The sequence below is a fragment of the Calonectris borealis genome, chromosome 3 (genome assembly GCF_964195595.1).
Source record: "Calonectris borealis chromosome 3, bCalBor7.hap1.2, whole genome shotgun sequence".
Lineage (NCBI taxonomy): Eukaryota > Metazoa > Chordata > Aves > Procellariiformes > Procellariidae > Calonectris > Calonectris borealis.
In genome coordinates this window covers 72,654,370-72,671,791 of record NC_134314.1, presented here as the reverse complement: position 1 = coordinate 72,671,791, position 17,422 = coordinate 72,654,370, and the positions used below count along the sequence as shown (strand labels likewise).

Below are 17,422 nucleotides of genomic sequence, written 5' to 3'. Positions count from 1 at the left end.
ACAGAATCTAAAAGCAGGAACATAGGTTAAAGTGTTAAAGTACTAGGCAAATGGGTAGGAGTGGTAAGGTGTATATATGTTGAACAATTCTTTGTGTAGGTGCTCCTTGAAAACAGGCAAAGCCCTCAATTTGAACAGATTCCTCCAGTATTAGTCAGTGTGGGTTACAGCTGGTAGAGGTCTGACATAGAAACAGTCTTGGGGGCTTTTTTTCGCATAGATAGGAGTAGGATGTCAATTTTTGTATAGACTTTAATTGCTGGAGATGGAGAGATTGCTAAAGAAGCCGTAGTTCTTGTTCACCCCTAACAATTGCATTCCTATCACATAATACATTAGTGACTTTGCCTTTCTTCTCTGTTTACGTTCTAACAGCATGTGGCCTGGGCTTTACTAATAGTAAATCACTACAAATACTGCTAATGTATATTGCAAGCTCTTAAAGAAAAGTAAGGACCACAGCTTATGTTGTGGTGAAATACTGCACAGTATGGATGCATTTCTACAAGAGCAATAGAGCTGATGCCACATATAGTGCTTGGGGTTTTTTTAACTTATATATTTGTTCATTTAAAAAAAAATGGGGGACGAAGATGTATTTTACATTATCATAGGTCAAGCACAAGACCTAGCAGCATAGACTCTAAATTTTGAGTTTATGTAGAAAAAGAATGATCAAGTGTAACAAGAATGTTTTTGAAACCAGAATAAAAAACTTTTAGAGAGCATTACAGAAAAAAGAAAACAAACCCAAAACACAATGCTGTGCTCATGCCAGTAAGGCTCAAACACATGTGGTGATTTTCTTTTTTGCCACAGCAAAAAATTCTTGGTCCTTCAGGGAGCTTCTGTTAAGGATAATGTGAGCCAAGGGGCTAAGCACTCTGCAAGACTGGTCCCCAAGTAAATCAAGTGTAACGGAGAACATTAATGAGGGACTATAAACAAAGTGTTTCAAGTTACTCTAGTCTGAGTAATCTCAAAAGCTGTGGGTTACAATTTAGAACTTGTTTGAATTCCAGTATGAAATCTGTCTTTCCTGAGTCTATTCCTGACGATTCCCTGTGAATATTTGACCTGACTTTGATTCGGTTCATGATTCTCATTTCTATTTTACAGGCTCAGTTTGATATTGCTGTTGCAAGTGAAATTATGGCCATACTGGCACTTACCACCAGCCTGCAAGACATGAAGGAGAGGCTGGGGAAAATGGTGGTGGCTAATGACAAGAAAGGAGAACCAGTAACAGCAGAGGATTTGGTATGTTCAGTGCTGTAGACCTGTGAATAACCTCTGATGCATTTGTTTTGCCTCTTGAAGCATTAGAAAGGCAGGTTAATGCCAAGGATTTCGCTTTGAACAGCACAGTCAGATATCGAAGAAAGATCGTCTTCTGGGCCAAAACTTGCTCACAATGAGAACAAGATGTAGAACTCATTTCTCCAACTCTCTGGTAACATCTGGTTCAGGAAGTGTCTCTGGTCTCCATAAACTACTTGGATAGTTTTCTGCAATTCTTAAGGCAAACAAATTTGGTGTTGGAGGGAGTCAGAGTGCAGGCTCCTATTTGAGAGAGCTGGTAATGTTTGCTACTGTACTTGTAAAGTGTGCTCAGATGTTACAATGATAGTTACCACATGAATGCTTATACCACTAAATCAGAATGGAAAAGACTCCTGAAACAAGCTATTCTTAATTCATAGGTTGTTGATAGTTCTTGGGACAGGCTTATCTCTTCACATCATTAAGACTTTTTCTTCCTTACCTTCATTAGTCAGTTGCTGTTTCCTCATTCCCCACTTCAGCTTCTGAAAGAAGTCAGTATGTTCTTCCTTTATATCAAATTCTAGCCCTTATAGCCAGGCTGTGAGTCAGTAAACAGTGGTTGGAAGCTCACACATGTTTGTGTATGGCAGGTTCTGGTGCAGCCAGGAGCTTCCAATTAACCTTTGCAATCCAACTGTATGCCAGGAGTAGGCTCACTGTGATTGGCACTAGTTTACTGTAACATTACATTACTTGAATTCTGAAGCCTAATTGCTAAATTAAGTTCATATACTGCAGATTGACAGCACACCCTCAATACAATAAATATGATAATGCTTTGCTTTTATGCTTTTTTATCATCTAAATATATCCTTATAGCAACTGTGATATGTCTTGGAGCCATGCTTTCATGCCACCCTTTTGGCAATGACTGCCTGTCTCACACAGACTATGTGTGTTTTTTCCTGTTTGTCCCTTTTATGTGGACATCTGCACAAACTTACTGCATTTTTAGAATGAGCAAAGGAACCAGTATCCTGTCTTGTCAGCAAAGATAGCAAATCCACAAGCCAGGAATACCTTCACAGCCTTAACGGATTCCAGTTTAATAAGGAAATGAAAATATAATAGCAAATCCACAAGCCAGGAATACCTTCACAGCCTTAATGGATTCCAGTTTAAAAAGGAAATGAAAATATAATATTGAGATTGAAATTAAGATAAGGGTACCAAAATTTCTAAATACGTTCATCATTAAAATTCAGAGCAAATCAACTATTCCCAATTAGGCAGGAGACATGAAGAACTGCATTTAATATTCTGGCTGTTGAAGTTTTGATTTTCCTTTTCAGTTGCATAACTTTGTTTTGGCCAAATGGAGGGGGGTGGGGAATGAGTTACCTTATGATGCATGTGCAAAAACATTAAAATAATTCAGTGTCAGAATTAAAACTACATTTGAAATATATGATTTTTATCTTGATGCTACTTTTGTATGAAGGTACTTTAATGTATTAATATTGCAAAATATTTAACCTGTCTTCAACCACTTAGTGCTAATCAGCTTGATGAATGAAAGGAGTTGCTTTTCTGTAGTCTGTTTCATCTATAGTTGCTCTGTGGAAATATAATGTTAGGGCTGAAATTATGAACAGCGCACAAAGAACTTTAAAATTTTTCCACTATGTCCCTAAAATGAAAGTAGTGCTCAGCAAAATGTCTGTTACTAATTCGGTTTTCTTGGCCTTTTTTTAAACAAACTTCCTATGCTTAGCGTCTCAATCGTTTGATAGTGTCACTAGTGCTGAACATATGTTTCTAGTTCTTCCTTAAAGTAGTGTTCTATATTATACAATGGAAGAACCACCCAGAAAAAAAAATTTATCACAGTGTCAAGGATATGTATTATGACCATCTGCAGCTATGCTGCTGCATTCTTTTTCTCCTGCAGGTTCTCTTCTTCATACCATGCACAGGGAGGACTTGGGTGCATATCATGATTGTGAAGTGCAGAAACTCCCACCTCCTTTGTTGTGGAGCGTGTTACAAATGATGAAAACTATGGGAAGAATAGGAAGGTGGTTTCATGGTTAAGGCAGGAGAGCGCCTTTTTGGAGAGTTGAATTCTATTCCTGTGTTTTTCACAAGGTTTATGTGTGATGCTGTGTCTGTACAAATTGATTCTTACAGTACATGAGGAGTTGTCCATTCCTCAGTCTGGCTTGATACCCAGGAGCTAAACAGCTGAAATCTATGGAAAGAGTGAAACACTTTGAACTTTGTGTTCACAAAAGTGACACAAGAACTTTGAACCAGGAGAAATTATTTTATGTTGTCTGAGGTTGAGCATCCAAAATTGGTGAATACTTTTGAGTTTGATCCTTGTGTGTGCCAGTTTCTGTTCTGAAAACAGGACCAATTATTCATTTCTGCAGACTTATTAATATTGGTGAAGAAGTCAGATGCTGTGGTGTTGGGATTTAAGAAATGTCAAAAAAGGAAATTCGTAGTGGGTTTTCTTACTCAAAATAAATACTGGTTACCTTGTACAAGGGGACAGAGCTTATGAATAACTGTACTGCACTTGTGAAAGCGTGCTGTATAAAGTTGAATCCTCTGGAAACAATAGCAGGAGATGTATAATCAAAGACCATACCATGTCATAATTTGCATGTACAAAGAAGATAAATTTCAGTTCTGTCGGGTGGCATTTCATCTCTGGTTCCAGTTTCTTCCCACAAGTGGTCAGTCTGTTTGAACAGCTTGCAACTAAACCTACTGTATCTAGACTTTAAATGCAGAATCCGCTCTTCCCCCTGTTGCTTGTGCTGCCTATGTTGTTACTATGCTTCTGCAAGCCTAGCTTTTGACCCCTCTTCATTTGGACTGTGCAGGTTGTATCTTCTCCTTGTACATGTTAGAAAAAGAATCCTGCAGGATCCAGGAGAAGAGATCTTTGCTTGTGGTCCAGACCCAGAGCTGGTCCAGCCTGGTGCAGACTGTAGACACATTTGTTACACCCTAGGCTGTAAGCACACCGCACATTGAGGCTAAAGCTTTCTGAGCAGGATGGGGCAAGGCTAAGCATTCACCAATGAGTATCTGTGAACTGTAATTTTTGTTTTCCCAAGGTTTATATCTTGAGCAAATTTTCAGACATGGTAAGAGGTTTGATGCGAAGCCATTTTCCCCGTGAATTTTCATTCTTCTTTTGAGTCAGGGTCAGAGCAGTGGTACAGCTTTACAGCTCAGAAAGGAAAGATCTCAAGACAACTAAACGTAGGAAAAACACTATACATGCTTTTCGAATACTCTCAATCCAAGAACAGTTCAATCATTTTGACTTAAATTTTCATAAAATAAAATCAAGTTTAAAAGCTTGAATCTATCATGGCCACTTGACATGGAACTTATTAGCCCAAAGAACTGCAACTGCATATTTAACAAATTTTAAAGGCAGCTTTATTATGTGAAGTAGCATACAACCTGAATAATGGGTGGTGGTCAGTCCTACTTGTCACTTAAAAAGAATTCTGGGGTTCATGTTTTATATATACTACCCAGATTGAATTTATGCAAGTTTAAATGTTTGACAGTAGTCTTTAGTTCATTGGAATCTATGTGAACCAAAACCACTAAACCCTTCTCTGTGATTTGTTTCCAGATGTACACACAATATACTTCACAAAAACACAATTGCTCTTAATTTTGACTTTATATGCAATATATTTATAATAATACAATAGTAAAACCTAAAATACACATTGGCAGATATAAACCAGATGCAGAGGCAGGCTAGGAGTAATAGAAAAAAGATACATTGAATATTTCATGAATTGAGAAGACCTCTTCCACAAGAGTAATGGATTAAATATCTATCCTCTGTAATGGAACATATAGAAGTCTTTGCCAAAATGTGGTGCTCATTGTACAGTATTTTGAAGACTGAATTGCTTTTTGGCTTTTACAGTGTAGTAGAATTTTGATGGACACATGCCGTATCTTTATGTGAAATTAAATGGGTATGCCCTAGATCAGTGTTTCAGCAGCTATGAAAAATATTAAATAAATAGGTCACTATTTTTTTTTAAATAAGACTTCTTCTCAGCTTACTTTCTGTGCCATGCTGTTAGATTTCAATAATTCCAGGACCAAAAAAAAAAGCTTCATATTTACTTTTATAAATGATCTGTCAGCTGAATATATTTTGTTCTCTGGTTCATGAGAAACATTGTGTACATACTTCACTTTAAAAACAAGTGCTTGCAGTTCTTCTCAGCTTACGGTTTAGGGATTAGTTTTTTACAGAACTGATATTGCAGAAAAATATCATTTTGTTAGAGACTGTAGTTTCAAATGAAGGGGAGTTACAAGTACTTCATTATTTTTCTTATCAAGAAAAGGGTTTTCCTCTGCCTTTCAGTCTGTGTAACCCTTATTCATTTCACAGGAGTTACTCTCAATCACCTTCCTTGTCATCTAATGCTGGCTTTCATTTCCACTCTTGCTAGACTTCAGAGACTGCTCCATTGGAGGTTGCTTTGAAAGTATTTTGGTTTTTCATCTAAGTTTGCCTTTCCTGTGTCACGTGTGTAATTTATTTTGTGCTCTATGATCTTTGCTGTCCTGGGGAGCATACCTGCCCCGATGGCTGGTGGATAGATGGAAGGGATATTATTTTCAGAAGTACTTGGGATCAGTTCCAGGAGGGAACCCAGGAGAGTTGGGTGTCCACATACATTTGATTCGGAGTCCTACTTTTTCTTCTGACAGTGAATTAGTGGAAAGCTAATGAACCTTGGGCTCTCACACGCTTAATTGGTGTGTAAGTGTCTAAGCCTCTAATTTTTTTATAAAAAAATTTAACTGCCTTCTCTGAATTGGAAATTGGAACCTGATTACTTAAATAGCTTTGAGAATCAGATCCGGGACTTTGAGTGAGCTGCGGGAATTGTTTGCTAGCTGCTTGGAGGATTGGGGATATGAAGGAATGAAAACTTTATTCTAACAGAGTCAGGTCAGATAGATATGAATACTTTATTGGCTGTTTAGCTTTTAAAGACTGTTGTTGACACCAAACCTGTTTAAGAACCATGGAAGGCAGATAAACATGATGTGTGCTAATTGGAGTCTTTGCATCTTTTCTTCTTTGCTTTCAGCTTCAGATACAATGAGTTGTTATGTCCAGAATGTATAGCTAATATGGATGAAGTTCCCCCAAAAGATAAAATGCTTAGGAAGTATTTTTTTCTTCACTATTTTTATCACATTGGTGAAGAACTATCGGAAAGCAAAGGAGACAGGATTTGAGCCATTATTGTCTAGGAGGGGGAGGGGAGAAAAACGTGTCCTGATTTTATTTTATTTTTTATTTCTCTCCCAAAGCCTTCTTTCTAGTCAACATGGCTTGGGTCAGCAAATAGCTGTTTGCGTGCTTGCTTTGAATGAGCTGGTGGTCTTATCCAGCATGAAGCAGACAATGGAGACCCCTAATCAGGATGTCTATAGTTGGCATGAGTTAACACTTGTCAGTCCTTAGGCAGGACTTCTTTCCCAAGAAGAGCGTTAGAGCTGATCTGTGGCTGCTCAGGTAGTTAACCTTGCCATTGACCAGTGGAAGATCTGATGTAAAGTTTTCCATTTGGCTTTTTTTCTCCAGGAAGTTGAATAGCTATTACAATTGCCTTTTACGTGGTAAGACTGTAAACTATCTCAGCGTTCATGTGCTGAAAATTATCAGCAGCTGTTTCTCTTTCAGCATAATGATGAATAGCTTATGCTATATGATGATGGAAAAACTGGGATACAGGAGGAAAATGTAAAATTAACCAACCTTTTCCTTCAGATATTTCTGTTACCTATTGCCTCCTAACTAGCGTGTGTACATGGTTCTGCTTTCCATGAGTCACAAGACAAACAACTTAACTAGGTGTTATAGTTTTATGTTGCTAGCAACTAGTGATGAGCATCATTTCCTTCAGCTGGGGGTGGAAGGGGAAGAACTGTGCTTCTGGTCTGAGAAATTCTGTCCCAGCTGACTGCTGAATTGATCAAACAGCAGGAAAACAACAGGTTTATAGATCCGTTCAATAAGTATATTGCTCACTCTGATTTTTTTTAATGAATTCAAATTCTGCACTGTGATCATCAAGAAAAAGAATATATTTGTTTTGATAAATTAGTAGGATTAAAAACTGGGGTTTAATGAAGAAATTGCTAGGATTGAAATTTGTTCCATTTCATTTGAAATTGTTAGGGCTGGGACTGGGTATTCACTATTTTATTTTGTAAGTGCTTCAGATTTGGAAGTGAATCAAATCAGTTTTATAAAGCAAATTGTTATATTGAATAGATTTAAAATTTAATATCCTAAGAAATACACCCACTTTAGAAAGACTTTAAAAAATTACTAAAACACAAAGACAGTAGCAGTGGCATTTATTTTTATATGGTCCTAAAAAGAAAACTCATTTATGGATAAAATATTGAAGTTACATTTTATTCTAAAAGCAGAAAATTTTATGGGGTACTGGTTAAATGAACCTTTATGAAATACTGTTTGTTGAGATTTTTTCTGCATTTTTAAGTTCTTTATCTAAAATAAATAGTTTATAATCTTACCAATTAGAACAATCTGTAGCTATAAAGGAGCCTCTGGAAGTAAAAACCAACAATAATTTCATTTCTTTTTTTAATATATTTTCCTTTTCCTTGTATTTAGGCTGTCAGCTTTGGATTCAAATGAGAGTAGTTGGGTATACGTACAACATAGCACTGGGCTGCTTCTACGGAAGTGGTGGAGCCCCAGCCATTCTGACAGAGAGCTGGCACGCTGGTGTTTCTTCAGAAGAGGGAATTATTACCTCTTATTACCTCTTTATGGGTCTATTGGGGCTTGTAGATAGTGGAGGTTTACAAAATGCACAGAGGGAAGAAACATCTTTCCCTCCTCTCTTTCCTTTCTTTCACTCTCGCCCAAGGAAGCAATTGCTATGCTTTAGTAGAAACCAGTTTTACTATTTTGGTTTCAATCCATTTTTATCCGAGGCTAAATATTCTGCTTCATTTTCCTCTGAAGTCTGTGTTGAGATGTGATGCTCAGAAAGGGGAAGCTTGAATTTGTATAAGATACTGTACTTATGTAATGACCATGTACTTTTACGTCTCATTTGCCTGTCATTCCAATTTTTACAGAGTTTGAATTGTTCAAACAATCAAATGAGCCACTGCTTATAACACTACTGCATTTTTTTCTATCCAGGATCTAGTTCTTTTAAAACAAAGCACATTTTCTTCTCAAAATCAAAGTAATTTAGGAATAAATTAAAATATATGCTTGTGGTTTCTAGATAGCACTCTGCATATAGTTTGATAGTGCTGTGCACACTCTGTAGCCAGTTTTTGCTAAAATGGGCATTGGATTTTAGTGTAGAGGGGTGTCGTGACTTTCTCTTATTTTAAATTCAGTCACTGTGAAATTTATACTTAATATCCAGCAAAATTTTTAGGCAGGAGTAAGATTTTTTTTTTTTTTACAACTAAAATGCAGCAATTCACACAGCTCCTTTTGTCCTCTCATTATCACAGTAAGGCACTTCTAACTTCTAATCTCCTGATGTATTCATTATCTACTCCTAGTCAACTCTGTGTCTGCTTTCATCCTGTGTCTGTTACGTATATATTTGTACAAGTCTTGAAAAATATCATTCCTGGTTGTTGCTATCTATTGATTCATGCTATTGATTCTGCCATGAAAGAAATACATCTGTCATTTCTTTAGGCAGTTTTAGCAAGTTATTGCTTTCTTGCTTTCTCAGGTCTCAGAGGCCTTTGCTTCCGCTTCGTCTTTTGTTCCCATGAACGTCCTTATGCCGATTACTTAATAACTCTGTTTCTGGTCTCTCCATGAAATAGGAAGAATATTTACCTACTGCCTTTTAAATGTATTCAGAGCAAAATCGTGACTATTTCTGGCACACTCTGTAAATACAGTATGTTAGAAGTCTTGAGGTGACATCTAAATAAATTCTTTATGCAACACTGTAACACTGCTTATCCGTTATAGTTTATGTGTACACTTTCTTTTTCTCCTTTGACATGTAAGGTTTTTTTCCTGTTTCAGCTGTAAGCTTAAGTGTAACTCAGAAATGTTACACCTTAGAACTGACTTCCTTAAAATGTGGACTCTTGTTTTTTAGGGAGTAACAGGTGCTTTGGCAGTTTTGATGAAAGATGCAATTAAGCCCACACTAATGCAGACACTAGAGGTGAGTATGGCTTATGATGCCTGCCTTTCTCCGGCTTTCAAATTCCATATTGTGCTTGTCGTGCTTCTCTCCAGCGACTGCGCTTAACCTTCAAGGTTCAAGCCAGGGTCAAATTCATAAAGGCATTTTAGCAAATGTTCATTTGTGTATGTTAACTAATCAACTCTATCTGCATTTATACCTTTTTGGTGTTTTTTTCCCTTTCTTTGAGACTCTGGCTTTAGTCATAATTTTGCCTAGTGTTGCAAACAAGCTGCAGTGCACTGTTGAACTGCTTCTGAGCACACTGGTAGAAAGTAGATGCTTCGCTGAGGTCATTCTATTCTGTATTATAGTTCGTGCTGTTCAGAAACATCGGAGGGTCCTTTTGCCTGTTTACACTTTTTCAGAAGATGGCTCCCAGCCACCCTATCTTGCCATAGTGCCTTCAGGGGCTAAATGAAGCTTTGCTGGCCTGTGGGAGGAATGTTTTACACTTACCTTAGTGAGCATTCTTCCAAAGAACACAGAATTAGTACAACCATGTTTGTGACTGGGCAGTCTAGTATTGCCTTTTCAGTAGTAAGCTGAATGATGAGCAATAGTCATGGGGACAGGGAGGAAGAAAAATGGGGAAATAATGAAGCCATTTTGAAAACAAATGCATTTGGAGAAAAATTAATGTATATTATTGAAAGTTTGGCCATCAAAATTACATAGCTGGAATATTTCACAACAATTCCTGGTATGGTGAAAAGTTGAAGAATGTAGAAAGATACCAGTGCAATCCCCGCTTGGTAAAAATGTCTCATTTTCTACAGTATCTCAAAGTAATAACTACCTTTTTGCTTTTGTGTTTGGATGGTGACACAGGCAATATTAGAAAAATAGAATTTAAGTCTATGTTATTTTACTATAGCCATCTTAATTATTTTCTCTTGCAAAGAACATTCGTTCTTTCATGTGCCTGTATGAAGAATATATGTGTGTGTCAGAATTTAATATAACATCCAATAGCAAAAACTGCAGGTCATGTAGGATCAAGAATGTCATGGCCAGAACTGTGTATTAAATTGCCACTTGGAGCACATAGTGTGCGTTAAGCATCAGTGACAAGGTACCTTTGATTCCAAGTATTTAGTCTGCGTCTCTCTATTTGCACTTTGCATATCTGTTAGAAAATAATGTAGTTTTGTTGTAGTGTTCTAAAAGACAATTGTAAACATCAGAAGAGTTTCTTTTGGTCAATAGGCATTTGGTTCTGGGACTTGCATGCTTTTTTTTCCCCCCACTGTATTTCTTTATATTTGCATTTCTATGCAATAAAAATCCTGTCTTTTATGTGGTATTCTTTTCTAGTCTAATCTAGGCTATGGGTGAAATATCTGCCAACTTTCATCAAATGCTATTGCTTGTTAGGAGGACCCTGACCGCAGTACGCGAGGATATTTCTCCCAAAAATTCTTCTTACAAAGTTATTGTTAAAACAGCAAACTAAAGCAGCTCGGAAGACTGCTTCATGCTCCACTTCTGCCATTCGAGTCTCAAAGACGAACTTTTGTCACTCTTTGAATACCTGTTGGCTTGCAGGCTAATATGAGTCACCTATCCAAGAATGGAAATCTCCAGCTTATCTAAATCTTTTCCAAGATAGTGCTGTGCTTTGGCTGATGTGTTCCTTCTGGACTGTGTCATTGCTCTTGTGTAGAGATGCAATGGCCTACTCTGTTACTGCCCATGTTGTTATTGCTGTTTTGAGCCTCAAGCTTGTGTCATGTTCCATTTTGTGAATAAATACCTTTCATTATTTTTAATTATTCATGTTAATAGCTTTAAGAGGTGCTAATTTTAATAGCTTCAGTTTTTCCAAAAAAAGTGAGGGAGGGGATCAAGGAAGATATTTTGCCCTGCACATTTGAATGGAGTGCAGTGATTCATCTGTGAGTTTAGAGCCCTCCAGCATGACAGATTTTAAGACAAGCTAATCATAGTGTACCCTGAGGTGGTGGATGTGATCATGCCCTGTACTCGGCCCTGGTGAGGCCGCACCTCGAATCCTGTGTTCAGTTTTGGGCCCCTCACTACAAGAAGGACATGGAGGTGCTGGAGCGTGTCCAGAGAAGGGCAACGAAGCTGGTGAAGGGCCTGGAGCACAAGTCTCATGAGGAGCGGCTGAGGGAACTGGGACTGTTTAGTCTGGAGAAGAGGAGGCTGAGGGGAGACCTCATCACGCTCTACAACTCCCTGAAGGGAGGTTGTAGCGAGGTGGGTGTTGGTCTCTTCTCCCAAGTAACTGGCGATAGGACGAGAGGAAATGGCCTCAAGTTGCACCAAGGGAGGTTTAGATTGGACATTAAGAAAAATTTCTTTACTGAAAGAGTGATCAAGCCTTGGAACAGGCTGCCCAGGGAAGCGGTTGAGTCACCAACCCTGGAAGTATTTAAAAGATGTGTAGATGTGGTGCTTAGGGACATGGTTTAGTGGGTATGGTGGTGTTGGGTTGACGGTTGGAGTCGATGATCTTAGAGGTCTTTTCCAACCTTAATGATTCTATGATTGTATGTAATAACATCTCTTCTGCCATAGGGAACAACATATTTCTGATGAGTGTGTGAATTGCAAGTCTTTCTTCCTGCAAACCAAAAATGAGGAAACTGAAGCCTAAATTACGCTTGAAATAATCCTAATAAGTGGCATCTAAAAGAAGGACCTCTTAAGTTTCCAAAGAGGCTACCAATAGTGATTGGGCAACATAATCCTAATCCCTTCAGGGAGAACAAGTTCTCAATACAAGTGTAAAGACCTTTAGCAACAGCAGTACGACTTGACAACAGCAACATGAGAAATCATCCTGTGACAAGGACATCCAGTGTCTTACAGCACAGTGGTGGCATAAAAACCAGAATAGTGTGATTAAACAGAACACAAATGCAGCTCAGACTGTGCTGTGGACCTGTCCTGCAAGCAGGGATGAAACTGTTCACCAAAGCAGGTCTTCCAGATCACTTTGGTATTGCGGAATAGCAAAAAGACTGCCTGAGGAGGTGGAGCAGGAGACCACCTGGGTGACTTCCAGCTGGTAGTAATGGTTAATTTGGCATAATTTGTAAGTGCTAGTGTCTGCGGTTAGCAGCAGCTGAAAGTAGCCATTTCAGAGATAGCTGCACTCCTCTGTGATCTGGCGAAGAGCCTGTAGATGGGATTGTGTAAAGCTGTGGAGGTCTGAGGAGTTGCTTCTAAGGGCCTATGAAAGGGGAGAACGACCTACTCGGTAGATTTGCACCAGCTTTATATGGACATCTGCTTGCACTGGAAAAGAGGTTTCGAAATTCATAAATCAAAAATGACCAAAAGCCAGTCCTGTATGGAACTGAACTGGCAACTTGTGTCAGTGCTTTTTTTCATACGTGAATTAATGTGTGTATTTTAATTTGCTGTTTTTTAAAGTGGTTTCTTGGTGGGTTGATTTCCATCACAACCCTGCTACTCTGTCACTAGAAAGGCCACTTCAAGTTGTTAGTGATTGACAGTGTTTCATACTCAGGAATGACAGTAAAATCTCAAAATGGGAAACGTGGGACACTCCACCTACAATAACTGTAGGCCTCAGTAGAACTTATATCCAATGCTGTAGAATTGAGATTACTTTGTTTGAAATGTACATAATGATTTCATAGTGTTTATCCATGTTTGTCATGACAGATTTGTTCCCTCGTGAACTGATCCCTTAATGTTTAGCATTTATTTATACCAAGCGTAACAGAGCAGCTGCTCTATGGGACAACTCTTTGTAGTTGCAGGCTGGCTACTCTGGGATGGTCTGCTCGTGTTACATTTAAAATGCCACTCACAGTAAAGATGAAGGGAGAATGCTAGTAAGTATTATAAACATCCATCTAGCGGTCAGATAACTTCAGATATTTATTGACATTCTGGGTTTATCTTCTTTTACTAAAACTTGGGTAATAAAATTTCCTGTACTTGGAAACAGTCAGCAGAATGCGTCCCTGTGCCACTGTTTGTTATTAAGTGTAACGAAGATAAGTGGCACTCCGCGGAGTGGGACAGATGGGCTGACACAGAGTTCTGGAGCTGGCCCGAGAATACATTGTCTCTGTTCCAGAGTGTGCTTGAGGCTCCCGAGGTTCTGCTGGAGTTCCCTCCCTTCAGTACCTAGACTGTATTTTTCGTCCAGGATTGCCCGTATAAAAAGACCATTCACATAATTCCTCCTTTTCTTCTGATGGATTTCAGAGCTGCAGGGGAGCATCTGTCCATACCAGTGGTTTAGTAGTGTTTGGATTTCAAGTTAGTGGTAGGAGGACTCTTGGCTACCAATATTCTGGATGTTGGACCCCACAATCCAAATTTCCTTCCCATCTGTGTTGTGTGGATAAACTCTTGGAAGCACAATTGCACAGGGAATGTTGTGGGAGACCCTTCTGGCCCCCTCTCTGCATAGCTGCCTCAGTATGGGCTGGGCTGCCCTCATCATCTGTGTTTGTGCTTCCATACATCATATCTGCCCATGTGATGGGCATGTGTACACTGGGCTGTAATGAGAGCAGCCCTGTAGTTGCTTGCCACAAGAATTAAGGGCTTGGAAGAGTAAAATTAAACTTAGTGAGTAATAAAACACAAATCAGAATAAATCTCATGGATTTCAATCTGGTAGCTGAAAACTGCAGTCTTATTTATTTGAATGCCAAAACGGTAACTACTGGGTTAAAGTAAAAGTAAAATTTAAGGAAGTAAAACTTAAACTTAGGTTGGTAGAAGTGGTTTGCATTTTATTTTGTATAAGTTATAAGATCTTTGGGTTAGGGATAATCTTTTATTTTGCACAGCGCCTCCCATTAGATTGATGCCTAAATACTATGAGACGCTTTGAAGGTGTACATAGTTCAAGTTAAATTTTTTGCATAAATATGTAAAACCTCAATTGATATTGCAGTATGTAGTCATTAGCAGATAGAAAACAAGAAAAAAAAATCGTAAGTAAACACTATGAAGTCAGTGTGTTATGATGATAATAGTCTGCATCATTCCTTTTGTTACAGGGCATGATTTCTGGTTTATTTACTTTTTCTGCTCCAGTTCCACTGTTTCTTCTCTAACATGTATGAGGCAGAGTTGTCTTTGGATTGTAGCTTAATTGTCTAGTTTTTGGAGAATATCCCCTGCCCATATGTATGCATATTCTCCTTCTCCACTCTTCATTTTAAAAAAAAATCTCCTGTTTTGTTAAAACAAACCTGAAGTTTGACATGCCAGTGGATAAAAAGTTACTTGTCTTTGCTCTGAACAAAACAATTGATTATGTGTAATTACTTATAGAGGAAGCAGTAAGAACAGATGCTTGTTGTTGATATATTTTATATGATTTGTGTTCAGTGTTACTGAAACAGGAAAATCTGTTTTCTATAGTAGCGGGTATTTCACTACTGTAATCCAATTGTTCTGGTGTTTTATGGAAAACATGAAAAATTTTGTCTGTGTAGGTTGTTTTCTTAAGACACTGGTGGGGGGGGAGCAACCAGCTTTAATTACATGATTAAGAGTTTCCAAGTTGTGGTTCATGGGTCTGTTGGATGTGGCCTGCAGCTGATCCACAGAACACTGTCCTCCTCAATTGGTGTTTCCGGTCAAAAATAGAGGAAGATTGCCCAGTAGCTTGCCTGAAATTTTGTGGGTTGGCAGTAGCTCCTAATACAGAATGTGTGAAGAACATTGATGGAGATAATCTGAAGTTGTCTGCTTACCTTTTCTTTAACCAGCTGGGGTTTTTTAAGAGCATTAACACAAAAATGGGGATTTGTTTGCCTAAGTGTTTTATAGTAAGACAGCTGAAGTGACATCCTTCCGTCTGATTATGTATTCTGACTTGGACAAAAGATAGCAGTTAATATATCTCACCAAATCTTAATCCTTTTCTGTAGATGCTAATTTTCTAATTTCGCCTTTCCTTGTGATGCCTGCCAAGAAGGTAACAGGGAAGCTGAGATTTGCCTGCTATCTGACAAATTTCCTTACGCCATTACTTTGTTAACTCCTTGCCTATCATTTTGCTGTTTTAGATTGCTCCCTGCTGCAGAGCCTACGTTCCCTGTATTTGTATGGTGTCTAGCGTAGAGGAATTCGGCTCTGCACCCGGGGCTCCCAGGCGCTTGGCCAGCAGCAGTGAATGCTTTTTCCATTGTATGTCGGCATCCCCACACCCCAGTCATGTCCCTTCACTTTTCCCTCTCCAGCTCCTTAACTTGACTCTGTTCCCTCATTGCTTCCACTGGCTACTTTGCCTGCACAGGAATGGCAATTACAGTCAATGAGAAAACAGGAGTAGTAAGGGATGGAGTAGGGCAGGAGTTGGGCTCTATTTGTGAGGTCTGCAGCGATGCACTTAGTGCTGATTGTAGTACATGTGCAGAATAGCACGCCACAGCATTAGGGCAGTGGAAATGTGAAACATTAGTACAAGGTTGGGTGAGAAGTTGTGTAAGTTACCTACAGGTTGCTTCATTACCTTTCGGTGAATGAAGGAGGTTCTGACATCTAGGCCTGTCAGTGAATGTGGGGTCTCAAGCACCTGAGATGTACCTAACGCTGCCAAGTTATCTAACAGTGCTTGCTCGTTATATGTGCTTTTGATTTATATATAATCTTGATTAGTCTACAAAAGTATTGAGGTTGTGTTCTTACCTATCTATTAAATTAATGATATATATTTTTTATCATTCAGGGAACACCAGTATTTGTTCACGCTGGACCTTTTGCTAACATTGCACATGGAAATTCTTCTGTTTTGGCAGATAAAATTGCCCTTAAATTAGTTGGAGAGAAAGGATTTGTAGGTAAGTAATTATTTTGTTTATTATATTATGGTTTGTTGGTAAGTTGGCAGTGATGTAAGTGAATGGATAAAATAGCAATGAAAGTTAAGAATGCTACTTCATTTTATGCAAATATTAATAATAATCTTAAATAATCTTAAAGTGAACATGTGAAAAACCCAGAGCACCACTTCTTTCACCCTGCCCTTTTTCTCAAGAGTTCCCGTCACCATGTTTGAGATTCCACAAGATGGCTGAACCAGTTAAATGACTGGATTGCATTGAAAGAAGTGTCCTGTAGTTCCTTGTATTAGTATTCATCTGACCTCTCTTGATAAATGAACAGAAACCATTCCCTTTTCTTGCTGAATTATTTCTCTGCCAATTCAGCAAACTCAGCCAAATCGGGGGTCAGATGTCCCTGGGCCAGTGCAGAGGAACAGCAGAGGGAAGGTGGTAGAAGAAAGACTGCCTTATTTTGGTGGCAGTGAGCCATTAGGTTGGTCCAGCTGCATTGCAAAACCTCACCATGAGGCCCTCATGTTCCCATGAAAACATGTGGGTGGGCGGACTCTTTTTATGTTAAGAATTCAGCCTGCACAAGCAACAATAGACACGTAGAACTTACTGTTACGGTCGCAGGCAAAATAAATTTGTGGCTGAACGGAGAACTACTTTTTATAAAAAGTGTTGTGTGTGTTTAAACTTTAGAATTAATAAAATGAAACAGGTGTTGCTACTTTGCAGTAGTCATGCCTTTGCACTGCTGCAGCCATTCTCATCTGTGTCCTGAACACCCAGGTTGGCCTACATTTACCCTAAAGTTGAACTTTGAGTACCTGTGGAACAATGCTATTGAAGTACAGTAATGTGAAACATGAGGTTTCCTATGCTAGCGTCCTTACACTAGCAGAGAAACATGTATGTACATGCTTATGTCATACCTACGTATTGCTGTAAATTACATAAAGAGAACCAAATTACTTGAAAGTACTGTTTCTATTTAAATTTACTGGTAATCAGAGAAAGGATGGGGGCAGTTGTTTGCATTGTTATAGAATGTATATACTTTTTGTTATG

At 38.6% G+C, this 17,422-nt stretch overlaps 1 protein-coding gene across 1 annotated transcript in view; it reads left to right on the top strand.

Moving 5' to 3' along the window:
• The window catches only part of MTHFD1L (methylenetetrahydrofolate dehydrogenase (NADP+ dependent) 1 like), a 141,232-nt gene that overhangs the window by 32,151 nt on the left and 91,659 nt on the right, over positions 1 to 17,422 (top strand). Inside the window, exons 11-13 of the mRNA XM_075146175.1 lie at positions 1,120 to 1,260; positions 9,465 to 9,533; positions 16,252 to 16,363. Of these exons, the coding sequence (XP_075002276.1) occupies positions 1,120 to 1,260; positions 9,465 to 9,533; positions 16,252 to 16,363 (322 nt within the window). The remainder of the gene's footprint in view (positions 1 to 1,119; positions 1,261 to 9,464; positions 9,534 to 16,251; positions 16,364 to 17,422) is intronic.